Raw genomic sequence first — 17,412 nt, forward strand, 5'->3', positions numbered from 1 at the left:
ATCTCCTCAATCTCCTGGAGAAGCTGGTGCCTCAGATAAGGGCTCACATCTCCCCAGAACACAGTAATATTTATTATTCAAATGCCTGGAGCATCTTTAACCTGGTACGTGTGTATCTCTCAGTTCTGTGTCCGCAGCTATGGAGACCTCTAATTTGCCCTGGAGAGTTGTGGGTTTCAGACCATCCCAGCTAGGAAGCTATTTGAGTACTAAGCCAAAGCAAAGGGAAAGGGTTAATCAGATCTTTATTGGAAAAATGTAGTCGCTGAGAAAAATATTTGAAAAGAAATGTAACTTGAGATGAGACATTTCAGCCTATGAGAAAGAGACGCTTTGTAGTTGTAATACAGAACTACTTGTTTGAAAAGGGAGAAAGAGTGAAAGCGGTGGAGATCTGTGTTGCAGTTATCAACTTGAACTTGTAACACCAATTGAAACAGAGGACAGCCTGGTTTACACGTCACAGTGAGCCATACTGGGACCATGTAAATGTGCTGATTGCTGGAGAGACCCAGATCTGTGGAATCAGTGCTGCTACAAATGCTTTGATTGTTAACCAAAACTCTTAAAAACAACCTCTCTCTCTCTCTCTCTCTCTCTCTCTCTCTCTCTCTCTCTCTCTGTGTGTGTGTGCATTAATTCAGAGAAGTATTGGATTTTAAGCCAAATACAAATTTATTTATTTATTTAAAAATAAGCTCTTCCCTTCTTTCCTTCCGTGGCGTGTTTATTTGTCTCAAGCACTTTGTAAGTCTGTTTCCATTTCATCCATTTTGCTACAGCAGCTCCTTCTTTGCCTGTAAAGGTCAAGAACTTAACCCAGATGGTTTTGCTTCTATTAGCATAATTGGTATCTCCTCCTCTTGCATTGGCATATGTGCAGAAATGCCACCTGTTCCATTTCAAGAGCTATTTGCATTTGCAGGCACTGTGCAGTTTCCCCATGACTCGAGTTCCAGTCTTCAATACCTTTATTTATTAAAAAATAAAAAATCAGTATAAGTTGTTGTTGTTTAAAAAAACAATTTCCCAGTGTTAGTTTGCTAATGTTAAGCTGTTCTTCCTTTTACTCTTCCTTTAGCATTTAGCATATGCTACAGAACCCAGTAGTTCCGTAATTTTAATTTTAATTTATAACCCAGTGCATGCCATTAGCAAGCTCCAGCCTTCCATTTGATATAAATGCTCATTTATTTTACTTTTTTCTCTTTCCCATGGTTTTCTTCTTTAACCATGGAAGTTAAAACAGTTTTCCCTTGATCATTGATATCATAACATTTATGATACTTTGCCACTTACATTTCTCTTCTAGAAAATGTATTTTTCTGCTGCCAGCTCTGACTATTATGGTCTCAGGTTTCACCCATGTTGAGTCATTGTTTAGAGTTTAGAGTTTAGAGTTGTATCTGAACCAGCTCACCTGCAAAGCACTTTTTTGCTCAGCCCAGAAATTAACAACTTGATTTTATTTCGTTAAGGCTATACCTGTTGCTCCCAAGAGTTTCAGAGCACAGAGAAACCTACTTATCTATGCTTTTTCTCTGCTTTTGATGTGAAGGAAATGGCCAGTGATGTTTACAAGCTTCTTAAGATTGCAGTTCATTATCTTTCTGAGATATCACCTTCTCTTTCTTTCTAGGCTTGTATGGATGTAAGAGCAAGTTCTGTATTCTGGCAGAAAATGGAGCTAGCTGAGACTCTTACAGGGCAACCAAGAGTGCCAGAATGGTTTTCTACACACCCCTCCCATGAGAATCGAGCTGAGCATTTGGACAGACTTATTCCAGAGGTGAGGTGGTTTGGGAGTTTTGGTGTGTTTAAACTGATTATCATTTTTCACATGTCTGTCCCATCCTTCTTTGAGTTGCCAAGGGCAGTGTGTATATATAGGATTGATTTCAGACACTCACACACTCCAAATCTAATAGTCATTATGAGTTGCTTTCTTAGCTGGCAATTTTCTAAGACAAAGATACCGTCGAAATACTTGCTGTATATTGCTTAGATTTACTGAAATCTATCTTGGTCCCCCCAAGCTTCAGACCTTCAGCTTTCTCGCAGGAACAAATGTGCCTCTCTCTTCAGCAACTCTTATCCTGGTCCCATTTCCTATGTATCATTTATACATTTGCAAACTGCTTTGTAATCTTTGCCCTCAAATGATCCTGTCATTGTTCATATTTCAGTCATGCCATACAATAATCCTATGGCAAAGGTGAGATTTGAAAACAGGCCTCTTAGTCCAGGCTAAATGTTACCTAGTATTGGAGCACAAGTTTATCTGTAAGTAATCTTAATGGAGTGCTTTAATGTGGCCTCAATCTCAATGCTTTTGGATTTTTAGCAGTGGACGCTAGTCCAGGCGATTATGAACAAGCTGTTCCTCTAAGCTTCTGTCAAATCTGCCATTTCATAGGATTTGAGCTCAAGTGCAACCGCTTGTCTCTTGGGCCCTAACTCACAGGCACTAAGAACTGGTTTGCATGCAATGTTAAACCATATTTAAACAGAAGCTAATGTAGAAGGGAAGCGGGTGGCGCTGTGGGTTAAATCACAGAGCCTAGGACTTGCAGATCAGAAGGTCGGTGGTTCGAATCCCCGCGACGGGGTGAGCTCCCGTTGCTCGGTCCCTGCTCCTGCCAACCTAGCAGTTCGAAAGCACGTCAAAGTGCAAGTAGATAAATAGGTACCGCTCCGGCGGGAAGGTAAACGGCGTTTCCGTGTGCTGCTCTGGTTCGCCAGAAGCGGTTTAGTCATGCTGGCCACATGACCTGGAAGCTGTACGCCGGCTCCCTTGGCCAGTAAAGCAAGATGAGCTCCACAACCCCAGTTGGCCATGACTGGACCTAATGGTCAGGGGTCCCTTTACCTTTATTGGTTAATGCAGAGCATCATGACACATGCAGCTAATAAAGTGCAAACTTCACTCCTTCTCTATTCCTGCTGCTGTTGCACTGCCATGTAACAACTTGCAAAACAACATCAAACCTTGCGTTACGTGAAATACATTTGACAAACACACAAGACGTAACCGGCTGTGCATTCACATAAACAATACTCTTCTATATATTCTTATCACAATATCAAATGTTTATCTTGCACATAAACAACACATGAAGTGCAATAACATAGATGGAAGTCCCAATAAATCAGTTCATTCACAAAGACCAAATATCTGCTGGTTTCTGTTCCACATATGTTCATGAAGTCCAAACTGGAGCCTACTACAGTTCCACAGTGTTGACAAGGATTTCCGGAATAATGCCTTGTTTTGCTCTCATGGGCTTCATCAGTGGTACATGTTGATATGTAGTATATCAAAGTCATGGAACTCGCCCTTCCTGGGCTTCATCAGTTGTACATATTCTAAGTAATATAAATGAATATAATGTCGTAATTCAACATACTTTAACAAATTAAAATTATATAAACAATTGTGCTATAGAAGTACATACCATATATGAAGTATCAAGATAATAGAACTTAGAAACATAGTGGTTTCTGCAGTGAACAACAACTGTTACAATGTAACATTATATAGACTGGCGCAGCATTGATTTTAGTTACAGGTGACAGCAATCTGCAGCTGTAAGGTTTTCTTCTTAAAGTGACCCCTTTAAAACAACAAATGTAAAACAAACTTTATCCATACACAGGTGTTATACATACAAGCATTAGTAATGACTCATAGAAAGCAACTATAATCAATTTCAGTATTCAAACCTGAGGGATGCAAAGAATCAGGTAGGAAAATAAATCTAGTTTCTTTCTGCATAAGAATTTTCTTTGCTCGTTCTACAGGACCTAGATATACCCAAATTACGAAAAATGTCATATCTTCATCTGAATGTGACGCTGTACTAAAGGAGCGTCAATGAAGTAGGAGTTGGGAAAGAGCAAAGCAAACACCTGTTTGCATTAAACTATAGGTTGTTTTTTAAAAAAAACAGTAGAGGGGCCTTAATATTTTAGGAGTAATGTTTTCTCTTCACATTCTGTTTCTGATTTCATGGTACTCTTGGCTTGAGTCCATACCAGTGAATCTCTGGTGCAGTATAATACTTATTAGTGCTGTGGTCCCCAGTCTTTTGCAGCAAACATTTCCTGAACCTTGTATGCTATGTCTTGTTTGTTCTGTAATAGCAACTTTTCTCATCATAAATTGGTTTACTGTTTAGGGATGAGATGAAAACCAATTTATACAGAGCAAGTTATGTACTCCTTTTTATATGTTTCTAAATATGCTGTTTTGAAAGGCATCAGTTGACATGCTTAGTGTTTTCTTCTTTTTTTTTTTAATGAGAACAACTACCAAATCTGAAAATAGAGTGCAAATTGCAAATACACATATTAGATGCAGAGTCTGCAAAATAATGGTGATATATAATGAAACAAATTTATACACAAATTGGCCAGTACAGACATAATCTTAGAGGGCAAGAAGATAATTTATATTGGTTATCTTCCAGTCTCCTCTTCAGTCAAATATTTCTGTGACAGGAATAGTAAGTGGATCACTAGAAGTGTGACATGAAGGATCTTCTCGCTCTGCTCACTCTCCTAGCTAGCAGTATCTGGAAAGTTCATTAACCGTTTTTGTTGTCCTTGGATTTAGGAAGAGAGTTGTGGTTTGCATGTTGTTCTCCTTTAGAAATGGCTTGTATATTGTGTGTTTTGTTCGCTGACAGTTAAACTGAAGGTTGCTCTGCTTTATTTGGAGACATACTTCGTTTTTGTTTTATTCCATAATGTTGCGTGTTTACATATAGATTTGCTTTAACCAGTCTTTGTTCCACAAATCATAAGCTGTCTCACAGATGAGAAAACACACATGACTCCCCACCCCCTCCCTGAGCTTGCTTCGTTTTCGAGCTTAATGAATGTCTGGGGTGGGGTGGCTGAACAAACCATGGTTAAGCAAATTTTATGGATTTGGACATAATGCCAAACCATAGTTAAAACAAACCATGGTTCTGTATCAACAACAAACCACAGCTTCACTTCATGTTTTGTTGGCAACTCCCATTAGCCTTTGGGCTAGATTGAATGTTCAAACCATACGTAGGCCAAACAAACTATGGCTTAGTGTTTGCGCAAAACCACTCAGTATAGCTTACAATTCCTACAAACTCTTTAGGATGTCAGAAATTATGATTAGGCAATTTTTGATGACGATGATGGTGTGTATACTAGCTTTCATCCAAAACTGGTTCTCAGGTGGTTCATAACACGTCTGGTATAGTATGCTAAGGGCTGAGTCAGGCATTTGATTCTAAGGAGGCGGTCGATGAAGAAGTTGAGATGATCAGTAGAGAAGCTGACTCTGGAATAGAAATGCAGCCTGCTATGGATTGCTTTGTACTCCATCCGAAGTCCCAGTGGGTTCAGGAGCTGGCATAGCTCCTCGATATCCAAGTGGCTGTTGTGGCTGGGAATGCCTTTGCCCGGCTTCAGCTGGTGCACAAGCTGCACCTCTTCCTGAAGTACCAACACCTCCCACAAGAACTGGCCCAACAGTTGCCATTGATATTAGGCAGATGCCTTATTTTTTAGCATGAGCTTAAAACATTTTTGTTTAGGCAAGTCTATCCTAGTTTTTAATTATTTGTTTTTAACAGTAAACTGCTTAGAGGTTTTGCTACAATCAAGTGGTATGCAACTTTTGTCACATAAGAAGAAGAAGTTGTGATTGTCACCAAAAGGCCTGCTCTGTGTTCTGTTGCCAAGGGAGTACACTTGTCAATGACACGAAACCAGGGCTTTTTCTGTGACAGTACCCTGGTTGTGGGACTCTCTCTTTGTAGTTCAGCTGGTCTTGCCTTTGATGGCTTTTAAGCAGGCAGTCAGGACCTTTTTATTTTGCCAGCTTTTCTTGGTTCTTAAGTGGTTGTTAAGTTTTCTCTCTTGATGCGGTTTTGTATTTTTGTTGATTAGTTTTTTAATTCTGGGGGTGGAGTGAGTCTGGGGGAAAGCAGAGAGAGAGAGAGAGAGAGAGAGAGAGAGAGAGAGATTTAGTAGGGCCACAGTTGCTGCATATGCACATCCCAGTAAACCATGGTTAATGGCTTGCTGTGAGTGTGCCAATTGCTTTCGCTTCATTCTTTCTCTCTAGCAAGTGGGAGCAGCAGACCATAGCCCTCTGCTTACTTTTATACTTGAACCAAGGATCATGGTTTGTTGTTGTGCCTAGTTTTTAATTATTTCATGACCAACAGTGGTCCCTTGTTTGCAAACGCAGCCATGCTGCAACTTAACTTAAACATCCCCTGGTTTGCGACCACAAGGTATGTGATACCTTCATCATCTTAAGTACCGTGCCTTCTTTCTACAAATCTACTGATCGAACTATATAGCGTGAGAAGAGGAAATACAGAATTTCCTAGAGATGACCTAAAGTATTTCTCTCCCCCAACCCCCCATATATGAGAGGGGGAAATCCCAGCTGTTTTCAAGCCTGTGGTATTGGAGCCTTCCAGGATTAAAAGCAAGTGCTGACTCTTATTGAAAAGCTGTGTGATCCATTCTTCCTGCAAGGCTGACTGTTTTCAAAGCACTGACACATTTATGTAAAGAAAAGCCATTCCTGGCTTACCTTGAGCTGTGCAGCAGGAAGTGGAAAGGGGTTTTAAATTGGGCATGGGAAGGGAGGAACATTGGTTTTCAGGGTGGTTGGGGAGATATTTTAAAATGTAAGGTTAGGTTTCAGAGATTTAGGATGAGAAGGAAGTCAGATGGGAAATTTAACACATGGATAGTCAAAAGGTAGAAAATGCAGAGAACCAATAATTTTAAATGCTCTTTTTGGGATGACTTTAGGTTGCTGTCGGACCCATGAGTAAAAAGCCCCCCGGTTAAGCAGCTGACATTAATGGCATTAGGGAGGGGTTCCTATGAAGACGTTCATTGAATGCTCATTGTATTAATTTCAAATTAATAGTATATTAATAGCATATATCACATAACTTCACGGCAGCTTTCAAGGAAACATATGTGTGTTGGGTGCATGACCGTTTCCTCCTTAGAGTTGATAATGCAAAATGTGCCATTTAAAAAGAAATTAATTGAAAATCCAGAGGAATGCATGCATAACTGTCTGTGCTGCTACACGTGTGTACATGAGAGAGATAGAGGGAATAGCAGAGATATATTTCAGTTTTGTATCTCTCAGTGGTAAGATGAAGATTTTCCAAACTGTGGATTATAGCTACTTAAATTATGATGAGTGGAATGTTGAAAGCAGCTATAGTTGATACTGAAGCCTAGGAAATACTCTGTTGTGAGCTTAAAAACACAAACAAAGCATATTTTTATTTACTGTTCTCTTTCATTTGATGTCACTTTGTGAATTCCATTCTAAACTAAGTGTTCAGTGTTTGGGGAAAGATTTTCAAAAGCAAAAAGTGGCATTTACATCTCATTGAATATGGCTATGTCGCGCTTTGTCGCTGCCTGGGAAAAGCTGTCCCTTGGGTTTCATTCACATGCCGGCCTTTTAAAAGGTAATTGTACTTCCTGGCTACCAAATCCCTAAGTAGTTGCAGTGACTTTCCCCCTACATCCATAATTAATGCAATAGTGGCATCTGCATTGGGGGTCATAAGAATATGTCACAGAACACAATATACTGATTCTGTGGGGCTGCTGCCACGAGATACTAGACAGTTGAACTTTCCATAGGCATGATTTACATGGTAGGACTTGCATCTGTCATTTTAGAAGTTCTCTCAAATGCCACAGCTCTTTCTGCTTAGAAGCTCAGATTGTGTATGCATGTGTTTGGGGACTTACCAGTGGGAAAGAAATCGTTGCCTGGTCCCTAACAAAAATGCTGCTCTACCTGGTATTTGCTAACCCTTGTCTCAGGCTAGTTCTAGGCATTTCAGGCAAATCACATTGCTGTGTCCCTTTGCATGCCCATCCAGATTAAAGGTCATGAAGGCGCTGTGCTGAACCATATTAGGGTTTTGTTACAGAGGCAGGGATAAAGACACACACAGCCTCAGCCCAGTCATATCTTTCCCCTTAAATCCTCTGCAACACAAGGAATACTGTGTGCTTGGTCAAGCAGTATAGCCTGATCATGTTTCCAAGTTACATGTTGATAAAATAATTTTGCCAGTGGAAACACAGCTGAGGCCTCTCTATCTTGTGACCAGGGACCACTTGCTCTGCTTTGAATTGTGCCCTTCGAGGATTGACTCTCTTTTTTCTGGCATGCCTCCTTGAACATGCCAATACAGGCAGAAATTCAACTGGAGCAGCTTTTCCTAGCAGGCCTTTTGTCTGGCTGCTTTCATGCAAGGGCTCCCAGCGACAGCAGCCCCAGGTGGGCAATCTGGTTTTCCAAACCTCTCCCATAGGTATTCCCCAAATGTGACAAAATCCTGCTCAGCAGCTTATCTGGCATTTAGCGTAATGGTTAGAGCATACAGTCAGGGCTTGTTCCAAAGCAGTGGTCATTCCATCCTAGGGTAGCAAGGATAACTTTATGGAGCGCCCACCCACTTGCTAAAGGCCATCGCTGCTGAGGCCTACGTATCCCCCTTGGATGTGGAGATAGGAGCTCAAGTGGCTGCCCTGTAGATTTTTTCCAGGGGGGCGCTCTTGTGGAATGCAGCTGTGGTTGCCACCCCCCCCAACTGAGTGGGCAGGGATCTGCAAGTGTGAGGTCTTAGCTTTGGCTCTGGGCCCTGACCACGCAGACGTTGGGCAGGACTGTGTCTTGATCTCTGTGGAAACTGGTGTTAACCTTGAGTAGGACGTTGGGGTCTGGTTCCAGGAGCACTTGGTTGGGATGAAAGGGTCATAGCTCCTCCTTGGCTGAATTGATACGTGCCTTAATGATATTGCCTGTGTCATTTAAAACTTTAGAATTTAAAACGACTCTCAGTTTAGCATTATGTGCAAACTAGGGATTTTAGATTTAAATAAAGAGCTATCAGTTAAGGCAGCTTCACACCCCCTTGTTTGAAGATGACTTGTTTAGAAACAGGCCTGAATACGCTGCAAGTCAGATTTCTCAGTAGGAAACGTGTGAATAATTTTGGACAACATGGAAAATAAAAGAAATGCAGATTGTACCTTTAGAGGAGAGACTTTCCTCAAGACCACAAAAGGGGAGGGAAGTGTTAAATACCCCCTCTGTATTGGTGTGATCCCTAAAATAATCACACCCCCCAAATGCTATCTGCCTGTTAAAAAGCCTGTATGTTAAACTCAAAGGCACTTCTTTATTTAGGAGCCAGTGGTGTAAATAGACTGTCCCTGTTTGACAGGAGTAGGACATAAAGGTAATCTTAAAACAAAACAACACAGTATAATTGTCCAATGTTCTGAAGCACAAGTATTGGCTATAAAGTATGCTCCAGGTTTTAGATAATTTATGGAGAAGCTGCTTGCTCTGTACAAACATCACTCATTCTCAGTCCAGATTTCACGTTGCTTGTGACACAGACAAACTCAAAGGTAAATATTTTACTAGCTGGTATAATTGAATTGGCCTTGAAACTGCACGGGGCTAGAAAACCTAACATTTTCAGAATTGGAAGGAAAAAACACCCCTTTTCTTGGATTATACGATGTGTACCTGCTGTACAGTAACGAACAGGCTGTCAACTAAAGATTGCATTTGTGAGAATATGTATTTTCTCAGGAAACCTGTTAGAAGAGAATGTGGCCACTTTTATTTCTACTTTGAAAGCATTCTTGTTCTAAATTACCTGGCAAACCCTCTCAAAGCTGCATAATTTTAAAGCAGCTTGCCTTTCCATAGTATTTTCTTGTTTTTGTTTAAAAAAATCTGATAAAGTAGATTACTTTGAGGACAGAATTCACACTTTCCCCATGAGTTCTGTGGGTTTCCTTCCCTCAAGTGCTTTCTTGCTATGAATGAGACATGATAGAGCAAACACCCAGATGATCTTCCGTGGTGCATTCTAAGTATATTGCCGTGCACAAGTCATTTGGCTGTGTTTTCTAAATAATATCCAGTCTTTGCCTCAGGGGGAAAGATGCGGATATTTTACATGAGTGAGAAAGAGAAGTTCACCATCACATAATAGGAACAAGCTACATAAAGAAACTTCTGCCATGCGCTCCCGTGGCTAAAGAATTAAATCGAAAAATATTGACTTATAGGTCACTACTTTAGTATACTTAAACATACAATAAATTAATGTGTTTTCACGCTATCTAAAGCACATTTCCCCCCAGGGTATGGCCTTAGGCTACACTTAGTGAGTAACCCCCATTGAACTAAATAGAACCAAGTAAACATGCATGGGATTGAATTGCTATTGTTATTTCTGCCATATATTCATATGAGGGGATCTCTGCTGTTGCGGCACACCTTAGGTCACGCTGCCACCTATTAGCAGGTCATGACCCCACCAGTTGCAGAGCAGCAGCATATGTTGCCATAATGCCAGCACACTGCTGGCCTTAAGCAAAACATCAGTAGCCAAGGAAGGGCACTCCCTTAATGAGACTTAACTTTTCCTATAGCGGTTGGAAATTGCTGCAAATATCACTCTGTCTGGAGTGTGGCTGCAGGAGGGGCCGTGCTGAGCTCACCCCTCCCTCAGCCGTGCCTGTAGTCTTCATCTTGTATTTAATGGAGTATGAATCAGTGTGGCGGGTGTTTAATCAGCCACCTTTCGCCCCCTCTAACTGCTTGATGTGGAATAAGAAAGCGAAAGGAGGTGAATCCACCTCCACGGGGTACGAATGTTTTCTCTGAACCGTCTTGTGGCTCTTGATGGTTTTCCTTCACATGCACCAGTGTTTTAGATAAGTTAAAGCAGAGAAAGGGGAGCTAGACACTATATAGTTAAAAGAGAGAGGAGGGGGAGAAGCGTAGAGATTTAAAAATGCTAAATTAGTTTAAAAGCGGATTACATTGCCCTTTTCAAGATACAACCTAAATCTTTAGATTTCTACTTGGCTTGAATAATGCTGTTTGACATTAATGCAGTCTTGCAGTGGCTTCTGTTCAGCAAGAAGAACAAGAGGAAACTCTGCCATTGCGAATATCTGTTAAGGAATTGATTGGTTGCTGAAGTGGAAACGGCTTGATATACATCTTGTGAATTTCTATGGGCGATATTCGGAGGGCCATCTGGAAAACAAAGTTACATTTTTTAGAAGAAAAACGTACTCGCAGCAGGGGAGGGAGGAGATGGGAGCATAGTAAAAATAAATATACGATGTCAGAGGGGTATGTGAGACCCTCAGCTCAGGGTGGTTTTGGTGATGAGTCAACTATTCTTTTTCCACCTTTGGATTGTGCAAATAAATAAATTAAAAGTTGTTTGGCTGGAACTTGTTTTCAAAAGCTGGTGTTTGTTTCTTGGCTAGTTTTAGAAAATAGCATTTATTTACATACTAAAAAAAAGGCATTTTTTTGTGAGAAGAAATATGGCTTCAATAGCCAGCTGTGTGAGGGAAGCTTTTTATTCCTCTGTATCTAGGGGAAGTCACACAGGCACAAAATGATTCTAAAATTTAAACTTAAAATAAAAATTGCTTCCTCACGCCAGCCAGAATTATCTGTGTACTTAACTATGGCAACAGGAGATGGTCTCTTTGTGTTCCAGTGATGTGTATTACATGAGGGGTAGGCTGTGGCATTGAGAGCATGATTGGTTTGTGTAAACAGGTGATGTCTAAACTACAGTGAGGGTTTCTGCAAAATGCCAGCAGAAGCTACCTAAGCTTGACCATGAATCTATTGTGAAGGTGGGGCGAGTGGGTCTTTATGGCATTTGCTTGATAAAGGCGCTCCACTTTTGCAACTCTCACTGCTCTGTAATATGGCTGGCACCTATCCTTTTCTGCAGTGGCTCCCCGCTTGTGGAATGCTCTTCCCCAGGGAGGCTCACCTGGTGCCTTCATTACATATATTACATATAGGTGATAGGCAAAAACATTCCAATCTATTGCCTTTTAAACTGTGTGTAGGTTTTTTTTATTGTTTTGGTTTGTTGCTATGTTAAGTATTTTGTGTTTTTATATTGTAAAATGTGATCCTTGGATGAAGGGCAGTAAGAAATTTAACAATTTTTTTTAAAAAATAAAAAATAGCCACCACCTAAAGACTTGGTTATGTGTCCTGGCTTTCAGTAATATCTGGCACCGATATGAATGATTTTTGGTTGACTGGTTGTGACTTACCTGCCTGGCTTTTAATAACTGTGTTGTGAATTTGTTTTTTTTTAAAAAAATATTTATTGGAATTTTCAAAAAATAAAGAAAAAACATAAAAAAACAATTAAAAACACATAAAATTTACATTTCTTACTGTCAATGACCAATTTCCTTGACTTCCCCACACCTCCCCTTCTTGTATTCCAGTTCCAATTTTTAGCTCAGCAAGTTCTTGTCCCCAAACTTTACCTTATTTTCTCTAATTCATTTTAGTTAACCAATTTTAACTTATAAACCTCAATCTTTATACATCAATACCTATTCTTAAAAATCTTTTTCTAAGGTCGGCCCCATCATTTTAGTTAACCAATTTTAACTTATAAACCTCAATCTTTATACGTCAATACTTATTCTTAAAAGTCTTTTTCTAAGGTCGGCCCCAATTCCCTTCCCCGAAATCCCCATTTTTATGTTAGTGGCAAAACCAAATTAAATGAAACAGAATATAGTTATACACCCTTTGGATTCCCAAAGCCCCACCACCCCCTTTCCCGGTTTCGAACCCCAACAAAAGTCCTTCAGTCCATCTGCAGTCAGCCTGCCTTTTTCCCCAACTTTGACAGCTAGTTTGACAGCTGTCAAAGTCTTTATGTCTCTTCCGCAGGCTCTCTCACCGATCGCTCCCGGGTCTTGGGGGAGGGGTGAATTCCGTTCTCAATGTTAGCTCTTATCCTCCAGCACAATCACTTAAATTGCCAAAACGTGGAGTTAATTGCTTTTATCCACAAAAAAGAAAGGTATTCTCACAACCTTAGTTATAAAATCCTTGCTTTACGATGTTTACAAGGCGGGTAGGCGGACTTCCTCTTTACACCTTACCCGGTCATGCCTAATTCCCCCCCCAAAAATTTCCCTTTTAAGTCCAATTTCCGTATTACTCACGGGTTGTTATTTTTAATCCAAATGTTCAGAGAAAGAAGTCAGCGCTCTCCGTCCATGGCATGCGGCTTCACTCAGCAGGGGAAGCAGTCGACTCACAGCACCGCACCGCTCTCTGTCCCCCGTTCCAGAGCCTTTAAAAAGGCTCCTTCGCTGGTCGGGGGGGCGCAAATGGTGCCCGCCGAGTCACCAGGTCCACAGGCTTCAACGCCTGTGGTTTCTGAGGGTCCCCGCGTCGCCGCCGAGGCAGGACCCGACCCCTGCTGAGCCGATTCCCTCCGGAGCTCGGAGGGAATCCGCCATTAGGCGATGGCGCTAACCCGGAAGTCATCGTGAATTTGAAACTCTTTTAGTAAGTAACCCTTCTGAAGTCGCTGTGCAGTGAAGTTGGGTAAGAAATGTTTTGAATGGGTTTATATTTTTTAAAAAAAGCTTGATTGCACAGCATGTATTTAAGCCACTTTTGCAGCACCATAGCTGAATCAACTTTGAGTAATGTTGCAGTGATGCAAATACGGTTTGATGCTTGAGCAGATGATGAAACATTCAGATCCTTATTTTTAACTCTGCACAGATACACTGTGCCAACAGCATGCCAGTCTGGACAATTCCAGTTTGCCCATCATGTCAGTGCCATTTAGAACAAGATGGGATATCGTGATAAGAATTTCATGACCAGCTTGACTTTTAAGGAACCAACTTATTGGAAGCATTTCTCTCTTTTTTTACTCTTAAAACATTCAGCATGCTTTCATGCGCAGCCACAAAAGGAATTGCTTGAACTCAGCTGGAGGACAAGGAGAGGACAGAGGGTGAAGAAAGAGCTGTGGGTGGAGGGTGGACTTTTCCCATCCTTCCAACCCCATGGGAAATTCAACAAACCTGCTGTGGTCCATGCCCCCCAGGGGTTCCATGGATGGGGTGGGAGGACTGGGCACAAAAAATGATTTCCCCAATGCAATAAAATAAATGCATGCAAATTTGTGTTCGTGCATGGATGCATTTTCCTGGGAAGGGGTTCCATCAGCTTTCATCAGATTCTCAAAGGGGGTCTGTGACCGCCTCCAAAAAATGTTAAAAACCACCGCTATAGAGTCGTCTGCTATATATGTATGCCTGTATTTTAATTAGCTGTTTATAAATTATTAAAGCTATTCAAATAAAGTTTTGTAATTTAACACTGGCATCAAACCAGTATTCTTCTGGGTCAGAGAAGTATTTTTTGGTCCACGATGTGATTACATATTAATGACATTGTTTCCCTCGGAGGCCTCTGTTTCAGTGGACACAGTGAATTGGATCCAGAGAAAATGGGGCAGTAGGGAGCCAAAGAAAGCTGACTTCCCTGCCCCTTCTTCCTCCCCACCCCGCCATCCCTAGCTCTCCACAAGGTCTCCCCTAAGGGTTGGGAGTCCTGCTGAATTGGAAGGTAGCCTGGGCAGGAAGGGAGGCAGTCTTCAAAATCAGACTGAGGCAGTATGTTTAAGCAACCAGTATTAAACTTTATGCAGCCAAAAGGATCCAGTGAACTCCCAAGTGCACAAACCCTGACCACTCATTAAATTGCTCTATATTTCATTAGTCTTTGCATTGTAGCAATCCTGGGAAGAAGCTGGTCATTTCCATTTTAAAAAACTGGAGTTCGTTCTCCCACGTGGTAACTTTCTTTCTTTGGTCTTTTTGTTGTCGCCGCCGCAGGTAATTAAAATCAGGGAGCACTGCAATTGCCCAGCTTTGCCTGGACAGGATCCACGCTTTGCTTTCAAACTGGCCAAGCAACAAATTCTGCAATCGTCTAAAAACGAGGGAGGCCTAAACCTCACTCACGATGCTCTTTACAGAACAAAGGAGAAGACACACGTGGACATAGTAGCTGGGAAATAACTCTGCAGGTGAAGGCAGAAATGCTTCCTGGATTAACGTTATCCAAATTCTCAAGGCAAGTACTGTGCTTTTCAGGAAACTGCTTCGGAAATTTGAAATGGCCAGACAGTGCTATTAATTTATGGCCACAATTTTTGACAGTGATGTGCCTCTGGAACTCGGCTCTTGAATGGATTTGCAGAAGAATGCTTCATATGCACAAGGAACATGAGGAGCAGTTTCTGTGATGGAAGAGAACAGGAAACCTTTGTCTGCATGGGGGGGCGGGGGTATTCAGCAGTGCCCCATATGGCACTCGCATACATACTGCATGTATAACCAGGCTGCAATAGCAAATCCTCTTGTACACCGAAATGCTAGTCTGACTGTCAGAACTATGTCTTTTCCCAATCATGTTATAATCTCCTCCACCCCCCAGCCCCGTTTCCCAATGGATGTCTCAAAGGGATGTCCAGCTGAGTGTGGTGGGGAGGGCAGGGAGGGCTGCATATTGGAAAAATGGAAACATTGCATCTGTCTAAATATCTATCCAAGGGCAGTTCTTGCAATGCAGTTTTAAGTTGTATCCCAGGGCTCAAGTTGGATACAAACCTGTCCCTTTATCACAAATAATGAAATAGTATCCCTTACCTGTGTAAATCCTCTTGAATTTGTTGCAAGCTCGGTTAGTTTTGTCCAATGATATTTATAAAATATTGGTAAGAATTCACTGCCTTTTACAAGGATCAAGATGCAATAAACTGACCAGTGGTCTGGTTCGAATATCACCTAATTGGTTGACCTGCTGTTGGGATTCCCTCTCTTTGTACTCTCTAAACGACAGATTGAGTCAACATTTCACTTTGAAGCAATCCCAAAGGCCTGTGGAGTTAACCTTACAATGTAAACATGTTTGTAAGGCACAAGACAAAATTTTATTGGATAAAATCTGACATACAGCACTAAGGAGCGCGGTAGATTATTTGTCGGTGTCATTTAAGTAAACAGAATACCACTTGGAAAGGTTAAATTAGTTACAGTAGACTTTGTCGTGGTCAGATCAGTGCTTGAAAACCCAGTGATTGATGCTCAAGGAAACTCCCTGGAGTTGGATGATGTGCTGTGAGGTGCCTGCTAGTGATTTATAAAGCAGCAAGGCATACCACTAAAGCCACATAGTCCAGACTCGGTGATTCCCCCCCCCCCCCGGTTCCTTGGGTAAATGTTTTGAGGCATAACTTCACTGATGTCTCTTACTGGACCATAATACTCCTTTGCTCCTTGTTGTCCTTGCAGAGTTCCTCATTTTCACCACATGTTCCTGTTCTCCTGCATATGGCTGCATTAAAGACTCAGCCATGGTTGCTAGCCTGCATTTTGCTGCTATCCAACACTGAAACAGTTCTCTGAGTTCTATCCTTTCTATGGACTGCAAACTATTGGGAAATATACACACACACCCCCACGTTTGCTTACTCTGGAAAACTGAAATTCCTCCGCTTCATACTGTAGAACAAATATTAAATAAGAATTACTTGACACAGTACATCAGAGAAAGGCCCATGGCTTTCCACCTTTGGTTAACAGCATGGTCCCATAACATTTAAAAGTTATTTGTATGTTCTTATATGAAAACCTGGGGAAATGTGGGATGATGGAAGCTTTATCCCGCCCCCCCACCTGATGAAAATGTAAAAACATGAAACAATGCCGCATACACCATATTTTTGCACACTATTTCCTCAAATAGGGGTCCCTGGTCCCATGTCCCCAGTCATTGTAGAGCACTGCAGTGCCACAACTCTTATAGTCACAAAATCTGCCAGTCCCATAGATGCCAGCTCAGATCCTAACAGGACAGGGAAGAGGGCCAGATGAGGCTTCAGATTGATCTCAACTTTTAAGGGAGGAAGACTATCTTCCATTACTTAAGAAAGCTAGGGGTTGCCCCTGTCACCCCTTCTGCTACCCAACAAGCCTTCAGGAGGCCAGTCTCTCTGCCATCTGCCATTAGATTGCAGCCATAGTTGTGCACACTAATTTCAGTGGGTCTTCTCTGAGTCTTACTTGGTTGGGTTTCACCCATACTCGTGAAACAAACTGAAGGAGATGAAAAGCTGCTTTTAATTATTCCAAACCTCCCAGTCTTCTGAAGTCCATGAAACTCAGAATTGGCAGCTTTGGATCTTTCATACACTGCTTCAGAGAAACAAAAACTGAAACGAACAAAATGAACCTTCAGTCACAGAACCTATAAGACTGCAGTGCCTTATTAGACATAGAGATGGAATCCGAAGCAGTCACCTTGTTAAGGGCAGAGCTGCCTTGTCTTGTGAGACAGCACAACACCATATTTTTGCTTTTAAATTGCCTCTTTGTTTTGATTTCACTAAAAGAAAGCATCCAGTATCGACTGGACAAGTGTGAACTAACAAGCTCGTAAGTTGTAGTTTGTTTACTGACTTC

General features: G+C 41.4%; 1 protein-coding gene across 2 annotated transcripts in view; it reads left to right on the forward strand.

Moving 5' to 3' along the window:
- Positions 1 to 15,734, forward strand: part of OMA1 (OMA1 zinc metallopeptidase) — a 35,950-nt gene extending 20,216 nt beyond the window's left edge. For both annotated transcript variants that reach the window (XM_053392273.1, XM_053392272.1), the window contains 2 exons: positions 1,640 to 1,789; positions 14,782 to 15,734. In XM_053392273.1, coding sequence (XP_053248248.1) covers positions 1,640 to 1,789; positions 14,782 to 14,967 — 336 coding nt within the window. In that variant the 3' untranslated portion in view covers positions 14,968 to 15,734. The remainder of the gene's footprint in view (positions 1 to 1,639; positions 1,790 to 14,781) is intronic.
- Positions 15,735 to 17,412: the final 1,678 nt, after the last annotated feature.

This window comes from Podarcis raffonei, chromosome 6, assembly GCF_027172205.1.
Source record: "Podarcis raffonei isolate rPodRaf1 chromosome 6, rPodRaf1.pri, whole genome shotgun sequence".
In the NCBI taxonomy this organism is placed as follows: Eukaryota; Metazoa; Chordata; class Lepidosauria; order Squamata; family Lacertidae; genus Podarcis; species Podarcis raffonei.